The following is a 17040-nucleotide window of genomic DNA, read 5'->3' on the forward strand; positions in this document are numbered from 1 at the left end:
GGCCAATCCACCTAACCTGCGCATCTTTGGACACTAAGGGGCAATTTAGCATGGCCAATCCACCTAACCTGCTCATCTTTGGATAATGTGAGTCGCAATGAATAAGTGTGGTGGGAAATAGAAATACCATCAAGACTTGGTTGGGGGTTGTTTCCAGTCATGCAGAATCTGAGGGTGACGGGAGTAAAGAAACATCCTAAAACGATTTGGGGATGCGGGGGTTTGGTGGGAGGAGGCTGGGCGGATGACTTGCCGAGTCGCAGCGAATTCTCTATCTCGTTCCTGCTGTCATGTGGTGTCGGGAGATCCCAACGAGAGGAGCCACTCCTTCACTGAGCGCAGAGACGGCGTGGGAATCTTGCTGGACTAGTAATGTCACGGCCCAGACTCTGAGGCCATGGGTTCAAGTCCCACCAGGTGGACTTGAAGTTCGACAACTGAATAAATTCACTTCTTTCAGAAAAGCAAAAGCTGGAATTGAAAGCTGGTCTTTGTAACGCTGACCATTGTCGGAAAAACTCATCTGGTTCCCTTTAGGGAAGGAAATCTGCCGTCCTTACCCAGTCTGGCCTACATGTGACTCCAGAGCCACAGCAATGTGGTTGACTCTCAACTGGCCTCGGGCAACTAGGGATGGGCAATAAATGCTGGCCCTTGCCCAGTGATACCCATGGAAGAATAAAAATAAAATGCGGGAAATTGATGCGGTTTTCTTAGTTAGCCAAGGAGTTGGGTATTTTCCTGTTTCGCCAATGGGGATTTGAACAAGGGGGAGAAGGTAGATGTCATAATCACACTTACCTCTGGAACACCAGTCGCTTTGTGGTGCCGCACAATATCTCTCCCGGAGCAGGTCATTCACGAGAGGGCACGTGCCACCACTCCGGTTCCCGGCAACTGGCAATTTCGATGTGCGGATGAAGGGAACATGCGGACCTTCTTCCCAGCCTCGGGCACCACCCTCACTGCGAGGCCGGAGTCCCGTTTCCCACGCAACAATTCCTGCCCTTATCGCAATGCCAGCTGAGCATCCTGGCCCTTGTCTACCTCACCGTCCAATCTTTCTGGATGCTCTCTCTCTCGCTCCTGCTCGGTGTCCTTTGTCTTCCATTCACACCCATTATTAATAGAACAAAGAAAATTACAGCACAGGAACAGACCCTTCGGCCCTCCAAGCCTGCACCGACCAAGCTGCCCGTCTGAACTAAAATCCCCTCCCCTTCCGGGGACCGTATCCCTCTATTCCCATCCTATTCATGTATTTGTCCAGACGCCCCTTCAAACTCACTATCGTACCCGCTTCCACTACCTCCCCCGGCAGCGAGTTCCAGGCACCCACCACCCTCTGTGTAAAAAAACTTGCCTCGTACATCTCCTTTAAACTTTGCCCTTCGCACCTTAAACCTGTGCCCCTCAAATCCTAATTGATTTGATTTATTATTGTCACATGCACTGGGATACAGTGAAAAGTATTGTTTCTTGCGCGCTATACAAAGCATACCATTCATAGAGAAGGAAACGAGAGAGTGCAGAATGTAGTGTGCAGAATCTTGACTCTTCCACCCTGGGAAAAAGCTTCTGACTATCCACTCTGTCCATGTCCCTCATAATCTTGTAGACTTCTATCGGGTCACCCCTCAACTTCCGTCATTCCAGTGAGAACAAACCAAGTTTCTCCAACCTCTCCTCATAGCTAATGCCCTCCATACCAGGCAACATCCTGGTAAATCTTTTCTGTACCCTCTCCAAAGCCTCCACATCCTTCTGGGAGTGTGGCGGCCAGAATTAAAAGTTTAAAAGTTAAAGTTTATTTATTAATCACGGGTAAGGCTTACATTAACACTGCAATGAAGTTACTGTGAAATTTCCCGAGTTGCCACAGCCTGTTCGGGTCAATGCACCCTAACCAGCACGTCTTTCAGACTGTGGGAGGAAACTGGAGCACCCGGAGGAAAGCCACACAGACACGGAGAGAATGTGCAGACTCCACACAGACAGCGACCCGAGCATCGAACCCGGGTCCCTGGCGCTGTGAGGCAGCAGTGCTAACCACTGTGCCACCGTGCCACAGATGAACACTATATTCCAAGTGCGGCCTAACTAAGGTTCTATAAAGTTGCAACATGACTTGCCAATTGCTCTCTTGTAACACCTTATCTTGTTTCACTGCACCACAGAGCCTGTTGGTGAATTGGACGAAAGGGTTCAAGGCAAGTGGCGTCGAGGGCAGAGATGTGGTGACCCTCCTGCGTCAGGCGATTCAGAGGCGAGGGGTAGGTACCGATTGGTTGTGGAAGCGAGGGGTTGTTTCCGGGAGCTCTGGGAGAAATGTCGGCGGCCTTGACGCTTTTGTGATTTTATTTTCTTCTTTTGAGGCAATGGTTGACCTCTTTGCCCCCTTCTCCCGCAGGATTTTGACATCGACATCGTGGCGGTGGTGAATGACACCGTGGGGACCATGATGACTTGCGGTTATGATGACCACAACTGCGAGATAGGGCTGATTGTCGGTAGGTCGGGCCTGTTTGGCTTTGCCCGTTGCTAAGTTGGTGGGGGGGCGGAATGGAACTCTGTGCGCGCAGGGCGTGCCGAGGAAGGCACTATCCCGGCACCTGTCAGATCCTGCGGCCTTGTCCACCTGTCCGAATTTGACGGCCAAACCAGCTCAGAGTTTGCTGACACCATTGTTTATTTTCTCTATCCTGACAGCTTGAATATAGATGGGTCATGTCCCGTATTGGACCTCGGGCCTAGTCATGAAGGAGCCTGTTAAGAGTCACTTTACTTTGTGTTGCGGCCTAGTCAGGCGTTGGGAGTTCCCCACGCCAAATTCTGCATTCGATTGACAGAGGGGACAAAATGCATCACTGAGATGCAAGATGTTGATGGGCAAGAGAGAGAAGCCAAGGTCCAGATGGGCCAATTCATCTAAGGAACGGCAGGGTGGCACAGTGGGTTAGCACTGCTGCCTCACAGCGCCAGGGACCCGGTTCGATTCCCCGCTTGGGTCACTGTCTGTGTGGAGTCTGCACGTTCTCCCCGTGTCTGCGTGGGTTTCCTACGGGTGCTCCGGTTTCCTCCCACAGTCTGAAAGACGTGCTGGTTAGGTGCTAAATTCTCCCTCAGTGTCACCCGAACAGGCACCGGAGTGTGGCGACTGGGGGATTTTCACAGTAACTTCATTGCAGTGTTAATGTAAGCCTACTTGTGACACTAATAAATGCTAAATATGAATTAGGAGCAGGAGTAGGCCACTCTGCCCTTCAAGCCTGCTACCCCATTCAATAAGGTATGGCCGACCTGATTGGAACCGCAATCCTTACAAACAACCCTATTAAGAATCAATCTAGCCCACCCTCGAGAAATATTCAAAGTTTAATTATTTATTAGTCACAAGTAGGCTTACATTAACACTGCAATGGAGTTACTGTGAAAATCCCCTAGTCGCCACACTCCGGCGGCTGTTCGGGTACACTGAGGGAGAATTTAACATGGCCAATGCACCTCACCAGCACGTCTTTCAGACTGTGAGAGGAAACCAGAGCACCCGGAGGAAACCCACGCAGATACGGGGAGAATGTGCAGACTCCACATAGACAGTGACCCGCGCCGAGAATCGAACCCGGGTCCCTGGCGCTGTGAGACAGCAGTGCTAACCACTGTGCCGCCCAAGTGTGCCACCATAAAGACTGTAAGAAGTCTCAACACCAGGTTAAAGTCCAACAGGTTTATTTGGAATCATGAGCTTTCGGAGCGCTGCTCCTTCATCAGGTGAGTGGAGAGGTAGGTTTCGCAAACACGGCATGTATTGGCCACGACACAACTGCAAGATAATGGTTGGAATGCGAGTCTTTACAGATAATCAAGTCTTTCCAGGTACAGACAGTGCGAGTGGAGAGAGGGATAATCACAGGTTAAAGAGGTGTGAACTGTCTCCAGCCGGGACAGTTAGTAGGATTTTGCTGTTGAAACTGATAGCCAAGTTCCACACGCATGAGGACGGCCTCGACCGGGATCTTGGGTTCATGTCACACTCCGTGTAACCCCCACCATTTGGCCTGGAAAATCCTACTAACTGTCCCGGCTGGAGACAGTTCACACCTCTTTAACCTGTGATTATCCCTCTCTCCACTCGCACTGTCTGTACCTGGAAAGACTCGCATTCCAATCATTCTTCACATTCCAATCCGTCATTATCCTGCAGTTGTGTCTTGGCCTATACATGCCGTGTTTGTGAAACCTATCTCTCCGCTCACCTGATGAAGGAGCAGCGCTCCGAAAGCTCGCGATTCCAAATAAACCTATTGGACTTTAACCTAGTGTTGTGAGACTTCTTACTGTGCCCACCCCAGTCCAACGCCGGCATCTCCACATCATAACCACACAGCCTCTGCTTCCACTGCCTTTTGAGGTAGAGAGTTCCAACGAGGCGTAAATGCCGAGAGAAAGAAAAATGACTTCATTTCCATCTTAAACGAGGACCGGCCACCCTTCTTTTGAAGCGGGGACCTCACCTCTGTCTGGGCGGCACGGTGGCACAGCGCCAGGGACCCGGGTTCGATTCCCGGCTTGGGTCACTGTCTGTGTGGAGTCTGCACGTTCTCCCCCGTGTCTGCGTGGGTTTCCTCCGGGTGCTCCGGTTTCCTCCCACAGTACAAAGATGTGCGGGTTAGGTGCATTGGCCATGCTAAATTGCCCTTAGCGTCCAAAGATGTGCAGGTTAGGTGGATTGGCCATGCTAAATTGCCCTTAGCGTCCAAAGATGTGCAGGTTAGGTGGATTGGCCATGCTAAATTGCCCTTAGCGTCCAAAGATGTGCAGGTTAGGTGGATTGGCCATGCTAAATTGTCCCTTAGTGTCCAAAGATGTGCAGGTTAGATGGATTGGCCATGCTAAATTGCCCTTAGCGTCCAAAGATGTGCAGGTTAGGTGGATTGGCCATGCTAAATTGTCCCTTAGTGTCCAAAGATGTGCAGGTTAGATGGATTGGCCATGCTAAATTGTCCCATGGTGTCAGCGGGACGAGCTAGGGTACGAGTTTATGGGGATGAGGCCTGGGTGGGATTGTGGTCGGTGCAAGCTCGATGGGCCGAATTCACTGTCGGGATTTTATGGATTCTAACATCTGAAAACATCTAATGGGTTCCAGTTTCCCATGACGCAAACCGCGAGGCGCTCGTCAAAAGCAAATGCTTCTCTGGGACACGTCAGCGGGGAGCCTGACTGGGCAAGTGTGTGTCGTTCCCTTGGTGGTAACCCGATTGCCTGTTGCCTCTGCAGGTACAGGCACCAACGCTTGTTACATGGAGGACATGCAACATATTGAACTGGTGGAAGGTGACGAAGGGCAAATGTGCATTAATATGGAGTGGGGAGCATTTGGGGACTTGGGAGAGCTCACGGACATTCGCACTGAGTTTGACCAAGAGATTGACAGAGGTTCCATCAATCCCGGCAAACAGCTGTAAGTCATAGTTACGCTTTTTATTTGATTCATTCCCGGGACATGGGCGTCGCTGGCTGGGTCAGCATTTATTGCCCATCCCTAGTTGCCCGAGGACAGTTGAGAGTCAACCACATTGCTGTGGCTCTGGAGTCACATGTAGGCCAGACCGGGTAAGGACGGCAGATTTCCTTCCCTAAAGGGAACCAGATGGGTTTTTCCGACAATGGTTTCATGGTCATCAGTAGATTCTTAATTCCAGATATTTTTAAAAATTGAATTCAAATTCCACCATCTGCCGTGGCGGGATTCGAACCCGGGTCCCCAGAACATTAGCTGAGTTTCTGGATTGATAGTTTAGTAATAATACCACTAGGCCAACACCTCCTCTGGCTAGCAATCCAGAGGCCTTAAACTTCAATGAAGCACGATTGTGGTAGAAATCCATCTGGCTCGCCCATGTCCATCAGTGAAGGGAATCTGCCATCCTTACCCGGCCTGGCCTAATCGTCATAGAGTTTTACAGCACCAAAAGAGGCCCTTCGGCCCATCATGTCTGCGCTGGCCATCGAGCACCTCTGTGTTCATATCCCATTTCCCAGCACTTGGGATGTTGGGTTCAGATTACAAATCAATCAGCCATGATCTCATGCAGTGGCGGAGCAGGGTCGAGGATGGCTCCATAAGGCCATCAAATGGAGGATTCAGAAGTAGGCCATTCGGCCCATTGCACCTGCTCCACCATTAAACGCGATTGCGACTGATCTGAGCTGATAATCCTCGACTCCATTGATCCCCTCGGCCCTAATTTGTACGGTGGGGAACCCAGGGAATGAATCTGGCACATCGCAGCAACAAGCTAATGGGTGGTGGTACCGTAGTGGTATCGTCGCTGGGCTAGTAATCCAGAGACACAAGGTAATGCTCTGGGGATCCGGGTTCGAATCCTGCCACGGCAGATGGTGAAGTTTGAATCCAGATATATCTGGAATTAGACACTCGGCGGCACGATGGCACAGTGGTTAGTACTGCTGCCTCACAGCGCCAGGGACCCAGGTTCAAATCCGGCCTCGGGTCACTATCTATGTGGAGTTTGCGCATTCTCCTCGTGTCTGCATGGGTTTTCTCCGGGTGCTCCGGTTTCCTTCCAAGTCCAAAGATGTGCAGGTTAGGTGGATTGGCCATGCTAAATTGCCCCTTAGTGTCCCGGAATGTGTAGGTTAGAGGGATTGGCAGGGTAAATATGTGGGATTACGGGAATAGGGCCTGGGTGGGATTGTGGTTGGTGCAGACTCGAAGGGCCGAATGGCCTCCTTCTGCACTGTAGGGATTCTATGATCGAGTGATGACCATGAAACTATCATTGATTGGCATACAAACCCATCAGGCTCACTAATGTCCTTCAGGGAAGGAATCTACCATCCTTACCCAGACTGGCCTACAGTGGATAGCACTGCTTCCTCACAGCGCCAGGGACTCGGGTTCAAATCCGGCCTCGGGTCACTGTCTATGTGGAGTTTGCACATTCTCCTCGTGTCTGCATGGGTTTCCTCCGGGTGCTCCGGTTTCCTTCTATGTCCATGCTAAATTGCCCCTTAGTGTCCAAAGATGTGCAAATTAATGGGATTGGCCATTCTAAATTGCCCCTTAGTGTCCAAAGATGTGCAGGTTAGGTGGATTGACCATGGGAAATGTGTGGGGTTGTGTGGAAGGGCGGGTGAGAGGTAAGATATTCTGTCAGAGAGTTGGTGCAGAGCCGATGGCCTGAATGGCCTGTTCTGCACTGTAGGGATGCTACGATTCTGTGATACGCGTGACTCCAGACCCACAACAAACGCGTTTGACTCTTTAAAATAAAAGGCCTGGCAAGCCAGTTGGTTGGAGGGCAATTAGGGATGGGCAATAAATGCCCCACATCCGATGAACGAGTTACACAAACTGCAGACGGCGCGGCACATTTAACCGGTCCAAATCTGCCTCCTAGGTTTGAGAAGATGATTAGTGGGATGTACATGGGGGAACTTGTCCGTATCATTCTGGTCAAGATGGCTAAGGACGGGCTGCTGTTTGGCGGGAAGATCTCACCCGATCTCCTCATCAAGGGACACTTTGAGACAAAATACGTCTCCGCCATCGAGAGGTAAGACTGCCCACCTCCCCCCTCCCCCCCACCTCCCCCCTCCCCCACCGCCCCGCAGATATCCGGAGAGCCCTCATAATGCAGTTTAATTTGGATAAATGTGAGGTTATTCACTTTGGAAGCAAAAATAAGGCCACAGATTACTACCTGAATGGCTGTAAATTGGGAGAGGGGAGTGAGCAGAGGGACCCGGGTGTCCTTGTGCACCAGTCGCTGAAGGTAAGCATGCAGGTGCAGCAGGCGGTAAAGAAGGCAAATGGTATGTTGGCCTTCATTGCGAGAGGTTTCGAGTACAGGAGCAGGGATGTGTTGTTGCAATTATGATGTGGAGATGCCGGCGTTGGACTGGGGTAAACACAGTAAGAAGTTTAACAACACCAGGTTAAAGTCCAACAGGTTTATTTGGTAGCCCAAAGTGGTGACCAAATAAACCTGTTGGACTTTAACCTGGTGTTGTTAACCTTCTTACTGTTGTTGCAATTACACAGGGCCTTGGTGAGGCCACACCTAGAGTATTGTGTGCAGTTTTGGTCTCCTTTTCCGAGGAAGGATGTTCTTGCTCTCGAGGGAGTGCAGCGAAGGTTTACCAGGCTGATTCCGGGGATGGCGGGACTGATGTGTGAGGAGAGATTGACTCGGTTAGGATTGTTTTCACTGGAGTTCAGACGAATGACGGGGGGGATCTCATAGAGACTTATAAAATTCCAACAGGACTAGACAGGGTAGATGCAGGGAGGATGTTCCCGATGGTGGGGGAGTGTAGGGGTCACAGTATGAGGATTCGGGGTAGACCATTTAGGACGGAGGTGAGGAGACATTTCTTCACCCAAAGAGCGGTGAGCCTGTGGAATTCATTACCACAGGAAGTAGTTGATGCCAAAACATTGAATGTATTCGAGAGGCGGCTGGATATAGCACTTGGGGCGAATGGGATCAAAGGTTATGGGGAGAAAGCAGGATTAGGCTATTGAGTTGGACGATCAGCCATGATCGTGATGAATGGTGGAGCAGGCTTGAAGGGCCGAATGGCCTCCTCCTGCTCCTATCTTCTATAACAAAAGTAAGATACATGTCAACTCTTGTGAAGTTGACTAGCGTGATTGTAGATTGGTGTTTGGAAAATTGTAACATGCCAGTGGAGAAAGCATTGCATCACCTTTTTAAAAGGTTTCCATTAACAGGGGAGACTAGGACGCGGGGGCACAGCCTTAGAATAAAAGGGAGTCACTTTAGAACAGAGATGAGGAGAAATTTCTTCAGCCAGAGAGTGGTGGGTCTGTGGAATTCATTGCCACAGAGGGCTGTGGAGGCCGAGACGTTGAGCGTCTTCAAGACAGAAATTGATAAATTCTTGATTTCTCGAGGAATTAAGGGCTATGGGGAGAGAGCGGGTAAATGGAGTTGAAATCAACCATGATTGAATGGTGGAGTGGACTCGATGGGCCGAATGGCCTTACTTCCGCTCCTATGTCTTATGGTCTTATGGTCTTATGGACTTCAATCAGGCCATTGGGATTGGCCTATTGGAATATGAATTTCCTGATTAAGGATCCAATTGATGGGCCAATCAGTGAGTCTTTGCCTTGCACTTAACCAGGAGTGTCAGTTCCTCTGGCACTACCCCCCATGCTCCACCCCCGGAGATAAACTATTAACTACTAGCACTCTGCTTACTGCTGTTAGAGTTTGTAAATAAAGGGATTTTGGTGAAGGGACTTCTGCTTCCGAAGACTTATTACAAAAGGTGGTGCTTTTCCTGTGCTTAGAGAGTTAAAAATAAATGCAAGTACACAGAGAGCCCGGACTGAAACATTTATATCAAAAGGCCACAGGCTTTTGAATTTAGCCAATCAACTTAAATTAGGCACTTCGATACCAAGAACCTATTAAATTTAAAGCTGACAGTTTTGACAACCTCGGACCAACCTTATTGTGGGAAATATTGATCTGTCACCACGGGTATGAGGGCAGGGGACCAAAAAGAGAGAGCAATGTCCGCCTGCCAAAGATAACAGCTCACTGCTCTCAAGAGAGAGACAATCGCTGGCTCTCAAAGTTTCATCTATGTTTAGAGAAAGCCCCATCTAGATAGCAAAGGTACCAAAGAAGAAAGAAGTTCCAGACAGAAGAATCAACAGAGAAAACCCAGAATATTCCGGAAGAGACAAAACCTGGTTGTAATTTAGAGAGTGACTAAATTCTATTTTTGTTAATGAGTGGGATTTGTACTTATTGGAACAGCATTCCATTAGAATCTTGTTCTATTCAGGAATAGTTAATAGTTAGAAGGGATTTATTCGGGTTGTGAATAGTTTAGTTAATTTGCTCACTCTTAGTTAGATAAATAAATTGTTACGTGTTGATTTTAGGGAGAGTGTCGGGGATTTATTTTGTATTTAACCACTAGGAGTCGCTGAAGAGCAGGTCACACCACTTCTCACACACCTTTTACAGATTATAGGGTGAGGTATTCCTCTTTGGATGTTTCAGTGTTAGTTCTCGGCGGGGGTCAAACTCCGGTTTACAACCCAACTAAAAAAAAGTGAGACATAATTTGAATCATTTTTTAAAAATTAGCAAATGCTTTTCTGGTACAAAAGATAGGTGGAGTTGTGGATAGTGTAGAAGGTTGTCAAAGGATACAGCGGGATATGGATCAGTTGCTGATATGGGCAGGGAAATGGCAGATGGAGTTTAATCCGGGCAAGTGTGAGGTGCTGCACTTTGGGAGATCAAATATTCAGGGTAAGTATACAGTTAATGGCAGGACCCTGGACAGCTTTGATGTACAGAGGGATCTTGGGGTTCAAGTCCATAGCTCCCTGAAAGTGGCCACACAAGTGGATAGGGTGGTAAAGAAGGCGTATGGCACGCTTGCCTTTATTGGTCGGGGCACTGAGTACGAGAGTCAGGATGTCACGTTGCAGCTTTATAAAACTTTGGCTAGGCCGCACTTTAGAGAATTGCGTTCAATTCTGGTCGCCACATTACAGGAAGGATGTGGAGGTTTTGGAGAGGGTGCAGAAGCGGTTTACCAGGATGCTGCCTGGATTAGAGGGTGTGAGCTATAAGGAGAGGCTGGACAAACTAGAGTTGTTTTCTCTGGAGCGGCGGAGGCTGAGGGGAGACCTGATAGAAGTCTATAAAATCATGAGAGGCAGAGATAAGACTGACAGTCAGAATCTTTTTCTCAGAATTGAAATGTCTAATACTCAGGGGCGGGCACTTAAAAGGTGAGTGGGGGAAAGTTCAGAGGAGATGTGAGGGGTAAGTGTTTTACACAGAGAGCGGTGGGTGTCTGGGACACGCTGCCACTTCAGTAGTAAAAATGGGGAGACAGATTATTATTTGAATGGGTGTAAATTGAGAGAGGCGGATACTCAGCGAGACCTTGGAGTCCTCGTGCATCAGTCGCTGAAAGTAAGCGCGCGGGTACAGCAGGCAGTAAAGAAGGCAAATGGTATGTTGGCCTTCATAGCGAGAGGATTTGAGTATAGGGATAGGGATGTTTTGCTGTAATTGTATAGGGTGTTGGTGAGGCCACACCTGGAGTATTGTGTGCAGTTTTGGTCTCCTTATCTGAGGAAGGATGTCCTTGCTATAGAGGGAGCACAGCGAAGGTTTACCAGGCTGATTCCTGGGATGACGGGTCTGTCATATGAGGAGAGACTAAGTGGGTTAGGATTATATTCACTGGAGTTTAGAAGAGTGAGAGGGGAATCTTATAGAAACTTATAAAATTCTAACAGGGTTAGACAAGGTAGATTCAGAAAGAATGTTCCCGATGGTGGGGGGAGTCCAGAACTAGGGGTCACAGTTTGAGGACAAGGGGTAAACCTTTTAGGACTGAGGTGAGGAGAAATTTCTTCACCCAGAGGGTGGTGAATGTGTGGAATTCACTCCCACAGAAAGTAGTTGAGGCCAAAACATTGTGTGATTTCAAGAAGAAATTAGATATAACTCTTGGGGGCTAAAGGGATCGAGGGATATGAGGAGAAGGGGGGGATCAGGATATTGAATTTGATGATCAGCCATGATCAAAATAACGTAGAGATGCTGGCGTTGGACTGGGGTGGGCACAGTAAGAAGTCTCACAACACCAGGGTTAAAGTATATCAGCCGTGATTGAATGGGCCGAGTGGTCTAATTCTGCTCCAATGTCTTATGGTCTGAAGTCCAACAGGTTTATTTGGAATCACGAGCTTTCGGAGCGCTGCTCCTTCCTCAGGTGATGAAGCGCTCCGAAAGTTCGTGATTCCAAATAACTCTGTTGGACTTTAACCCTGGTGTTGTGAGACTTCTTACTGTGACAAAATGAATGGTGGAGCAGGCTCAAAGGACCGAATGAAGATCCTGCTTCTAGTTTCTATGTTTAAAACAAGTTGCGGAATGTATCAAGTGCTGAAAAGCAAACACGTGTCTCAATCTGATGCCCCTTTTGAGCTTGAGGGCCAAGCTTGGCATCTTGACATCCCCTCTCTTGCCCCCCCACCCTCTCTCCTGCCTCTGATAGGCCCTCCTACACAGTCAGATATCGATTGTATTGTCCATAACTATTGCGAGGACTATGCTCGGTTTGAGAGATGTGGCGAGGATGCAAAGATGGCCCTGTTCCCCAAGAACGTCCTACCCAGGGTACCCGATTCGCTGAGTGACGGAAGCTCGGGATTGGGCGGGGGAAACGGGAATGTTGAGGCAATCACTTCACCTTCCTGTTTGCGAATCCAGGTTCAGCGACGGATTGCAGAAGGCGCACGAGATTCTCACCAGACTGGGCCTCCAGCCCACGGCGGATGACTGTGCGGCTACACAGCGCATCTGCACCATCGTCTCCACCCGCTCGGCCAACCTCTGTGCCGCCACGCTTGCCGCCGTCCTGCGGCGCATCAAGGAAAATAAAGGGGTCCAGCGGTTGCGGACAACCGTCGGTGTGGACGGGTCTGTCTACAAGAAACACCCGCAGTAAGTAACAAGCCGCTCGCATTTCATTTTTATCTGGGTCAGACCTTAAGACGTAGGAGCAGAAGTAGGCCATTCGGCCCATCGAGTCTTCCCCGCCCTTCAATGAGATCATGACAACTGTGTACAGTTCTGGTCACCCTATTACAGAAAGGATATTATTAAACTAGAAAGAGTGCAGAAAAGATTTACTAGGATGCTACCGGGACCTAATGGTTTGAGTTAGGAGAGGCTGGATAGACTGGGATTTTTTTCCCTGGAGCGTAGGAGGCTGAGGGGTGATCTTCTAGAGGTCTATAAAGTAATGAGGGGCATAGATCAGCGAGATAGTCAACATCTTTTCCCAAAGGTAGGGGAGTCTAAAAATAGAGGGCATAGGTTTAAAGTGAGAGGGGAGAGATACAAACGGGTCCAGAGGGGCAATGTTTTCCACACAGAGGGTGGTGAGTGTCTGGAACGAGCTGCCAGAGGTAGTAGTCGAAGTGGGTACAATTTTGTCTTTTAAAAAACATTTAGACAGTTACATGGGTAAGATGGGTACAGAGGGATATGGGCCAAACGCGGGCAATTGGGTCTAGCTTAGTGGTTAACAAAAAGGGGCGGCATGGACAAGTTGGGCCGAAGGGCCTGTTTCCATGCTATTAACCTCGATGATTCTATGACTGATCTGAGGTGATAATCCTCAACTCCACTCTCCCCCCTCATCCCCTCGATTCCCTTACTGATTAAAAATCTCTCTACCTCAGCCTTGAACTTACCGACCCAGCCTCAACAGCCCTCTGCGGGAAAGAGTTCCACACACTCACTCCCCTCTGAGAGAAGAAATTCCTCCTCATCTCTGTCTTCAATGGGCGACCCCCTCACTCTGAGATTCTGCCCCTCTGCTCCTAGACTCTCCCACAAAGGGAAACAACCTCTCAGCATCGACCCTGTCAAGCCCCCACTGAGAATCCGATATGTCTCAATAAGGTCACTTCTCATTCTTCTAAACTCCAATGAGTACAGGCCCAACCGACTCAACCTCTCCTCATAAGAAAATCCCTCCCCACCCGGGATCAACCTGGTGAACCTTCCCTGGACTGCCTCCAACGCCGGGATATCTTTCCTTCGATAAGGGAACCAAGACTCTTCACGGTATTCCTGGTGTGGTCTAACTGGTGCCTTGTGTAGTTTTAGCAAGACTTCCCTATTTTTCCAAACATCCATTCCCTCCACCACCGATGCTCAGTAGCAGCAGTGTGGACCATCTACAAGATGCACTGCAGCAACTCATCCTGAGACAGCACCTTCCAAACCCACAACCACTCCCATCTAGAAGGACAAGGGCAGCAGACACATGGGGAACACCACCACCTGCAAGTTCCCTTCCAAGCCATTCACCATCCTGACTTGGAAATATATCGGCCGTTCCTTCACAGTCGCTGGGCCAAAATCCTGGAATTCCCTCTCTAACGGCATTGTGGGTGTACCTACATCTCAGGGAATACAGCCAATCAAGAGCTGCACAGTGGCACAGTGGTTAGCACTGCTGCCTCATCGCGCCAGGGACCCGGGTTCGATTCCCGGCTTGGGTCACTGTCTGTGTGGAGTTTACATGTTTTCCCCGTGTGGGTATGGGTTTCCTCCGGGTGCTCCAGTTTCCTCCCACAGTCTGAAAGACGTGCTGGTTAGGTGCTAAATTCTCCCTCAGTGTAACCCAAACAGGTGCCGGAGTGTGGCGACTAGGGGATTTTCATACTAACTTAATTGCAGTGTTACTGCAAGCCTACTTGTGACACGAATCAATAAAATAAGATGGTTTAAAGTTTATTTATTAATGTTACAAGGAGGCTTACATTAACACTGCAATGAGGTTACTGTGAAAATCCCCTAGTTGCCACACTTGGGCACATCTTTGGACACTGAGGGGCAATTTAGCATGGCCAATCCACCTAACCCGCACATCTTTGAGGTGTGGGAGGAAACCGGAGCACCCGGAGGAAACCCACGCAGACATGGGGAGAATGTGCAAACTCCACACAGACAGTGACCCAAGCCGGGAACTGAACCCGGGCCCCGAGCGCTGTGAGGCAGCGGTGCTAACCACTGTGCCACTGTGCCGTCCACTGGGGGCTCACCACCACCTTCTCAAGGGGCAATTAGGGATGGCAATAAATGCTGGGCCTAGTCAGCGAGGCCCACGTCCCGTAAATGAATAAATAAATTCCATTCCCTTTTCGTTTTGACTTCAAATAGGAAGGATTCGCGGTGACGATGACAATGCCTGATGGGGATCTCTCTTCTCTTCCCCACAGGTTCGCCAGACGCCTGCACAAGGCCGTGAGACGGCTGGTCCCGACCTGCGAGGTGCGCTTCCTGCCCTCCGAGGATGGGAGCGGGAAGGGCGCCGCCATGGTAACGGCCGTGGCCTACCGGCTGGCCAAGCAGCGGAAGATGCGGGAGGAGACCTTGGCCTCCTTGGCCTTGACGGACGTGCAGCTCCTGGAGGTGAAGGGGAGGATGAGGGCGGAAATGGAACGGGGGCTGAAGAAGGAGACCCACACCTCGGCGCCGGTTAAGATGTTGGCCACTTACGTTCGCTCCACCCCAGACGGGACAGGTATTGACGGGCCCATTTCGGGAGGGGGTCCGTCCCCTGTTCCTTCACGTTCAGGCCCAAGACTGATGTTTCGAGCAAAGAACAGTACAGCCCTGGAACAGGCCCTTCGGCCCACCAAGCCTGCGCCGATATGCGGTTCCTATCCCTCCCTACACCTCCCGTTCACCAAGATACACCTTGAACATTGTTAACATGCCTGCTTCCACCACCTCCTCTGGCAGTGCGTTCCAGGCACCCGCCACTCTCTGCGTGAAAAACTTCCCCCGCACATCTCCCTTGAACTTTCCCCCTCTCACCTTGAACCTGTGCCCCCTTGTAATCGACACTTCCACCCTGGGGAAAAAGCCTCTGACTATCCACCATGCATGGTGGCACAGTGGTTAGCACTGCTGCCTCAGAGAGCCAGGAACCCGGGTTCATTTCCTGGCTCGGATCACTGTCTGTGCGGAGTTTGCACCTTCTCCCCGTGTCTGTGTGGGTTTCCTCCGGGTGCTCCGGTTTCCTCCCACAGTCCGAAAGACGTGCTGGTTAGGTGCTAAATTCTCCCTCAGTGTAACCCAAACAGGAGTGTGGCGACGAGGGGATTTTCACAGTAACTTCATTGCAGTGTTGTGAGCCCACTTGTGACCAATAAATAAACTTTACTTTTGACTTCTTTGCCCCTCATATTTTTGTAGACCACTATCAGGTCTCCCCTCAGCCTCCATCTTTCCAGTGAAAACAATCCCAGTTTATTCAACCTCTTGTCATAGCCAACGCTCTCCAGACCAGGCAACATCCCGGTGAACCTTCTTTGCACCCTCTCCAAAGCATCATGTCCTTCTGGTAGTGTGGTGACCAGAACTGCACACAATATTCCAAATGCGGCCTAACTAAAGTTTTATATCGAATGCGGCCTAACTAAAGTTCTTTGGCTATTGAATCATTTCAATTCAACACAAAAGTGAGAATCGTTGTTGGAGATTTGAGGATCTATGTTACACATTCTGTAGAACGTGTGGTTCTGGTTCACTAATGTCCTTTCGGGAAAGAGATCTGCCGTCCTTACCGGGTCTGGCCTACATGTGACTCCAGATCATAGAATCCCGACAGTGCAGAAGAAGGCCCATCGAGCCTGCATCTACAACAATCCCAGCCAGACCCTATCCCCGTAACCCCACATATTTACTCTGACACTAAAAGGCAGCCAATCCCCCTAACCTGACAGCTTTGGACACCAAGGGGCAATTTAGCACGGCCAATCCATCAAACATGCACAGCTTTGGCACTAAGGGGCAATTTAGCATGGCCAATCCATCAAACATGCACAGCTTTGGCACTAAGGGGCAATTTAGCATGGCCAATCCATCAAACATGCACAGCTTTGGACACCAAGGGGCAATTTAGCATGGCCAATCCATCAAACATGCACAGCTTTGGCACTAAGGGGCAATTTAGCATGGCCAATCCATCAAACATGCACAGCTTTGGCACTAAGGGGCAATTTAGCATAGCCAATCCATCAAACATGCACAGCTTTGGCACTAAGGGGCAATTTAGCATGGCCAATCCACCTAACTTGTATATATTTGGAGGAAACCCATGCAGACATGGTGAGAACATGTGGACTCCACACAGACAGTGACCATTTGCCACAGCAAAGATCTTGAAATGTGCTCAGAAATGAGTGACGCCCAGAGAATGATTAAACAAAAAAAATGATTTTGTGGATCCTTGCTCGGGTTTTACTCCATTTGGGTTAACTCGTTTCTGGCAATTTGCCAATAGTTGTGATGTGTGTTTTATCTGTGATCTGGGTTCGAATTGTTTGGGCGGGTGCGGAGGCAGATTTACCCCCCCGCCCCGACCGTCCTCCCACACTGCTTCATTCTTAACCACGCCCTGAGTTGGATTAACTTC

At 49.7% G+C, this 17040-nt stretch overlaps 1 protein-coding gene across 1 annotated transcript in view; it reads left to right on the top strand.

Annotated features, from left to right (window-relative positions):
* Positions 1-17040, top strand: part of LOC144510042 (hexokinase-2-like) — a 53163-nt gene that overhangs the window by 19336 nt on the left and 16787 nt on the right. Inside the window, exons 4-9 of the mRNA XM_078239256.1 lie at positions 2178-2273; positions 2411-2510; positions 5281-5464; positions 7428-7583; positions 12312-12545; positions 14837-15141. Of these exons, the coding sequence (XP_078095382.1) occupies positions 2178-2273; positions 2411-2510; positions 5281-5464; positions 7428-7583; positions 12312-12545; positions 14837-15141 (1075 nt within the window). The remainder of the gene's footprint in view (positions 1-2177; positions 2274-2410; positions 2511-5280; positions 5465-7427; positions 7584-12311; positions 12546-14836; positions 15142-17040) is intronic.

This window comes from Mustelus asterias, chromosome 22 (genome assembly GCF_964213995.1).
Source record: "Mustelus asterias chromosome 22, sMusAst1.hap1.1, whole genome shotgun sequence".
Classification (NCBI taxonomy): Eukaryota; Metazoa; Chordata; class Chondrichthyes; order Carcharhiniformes; family Triakidae; genus Mustelus; species Mustelus asterias.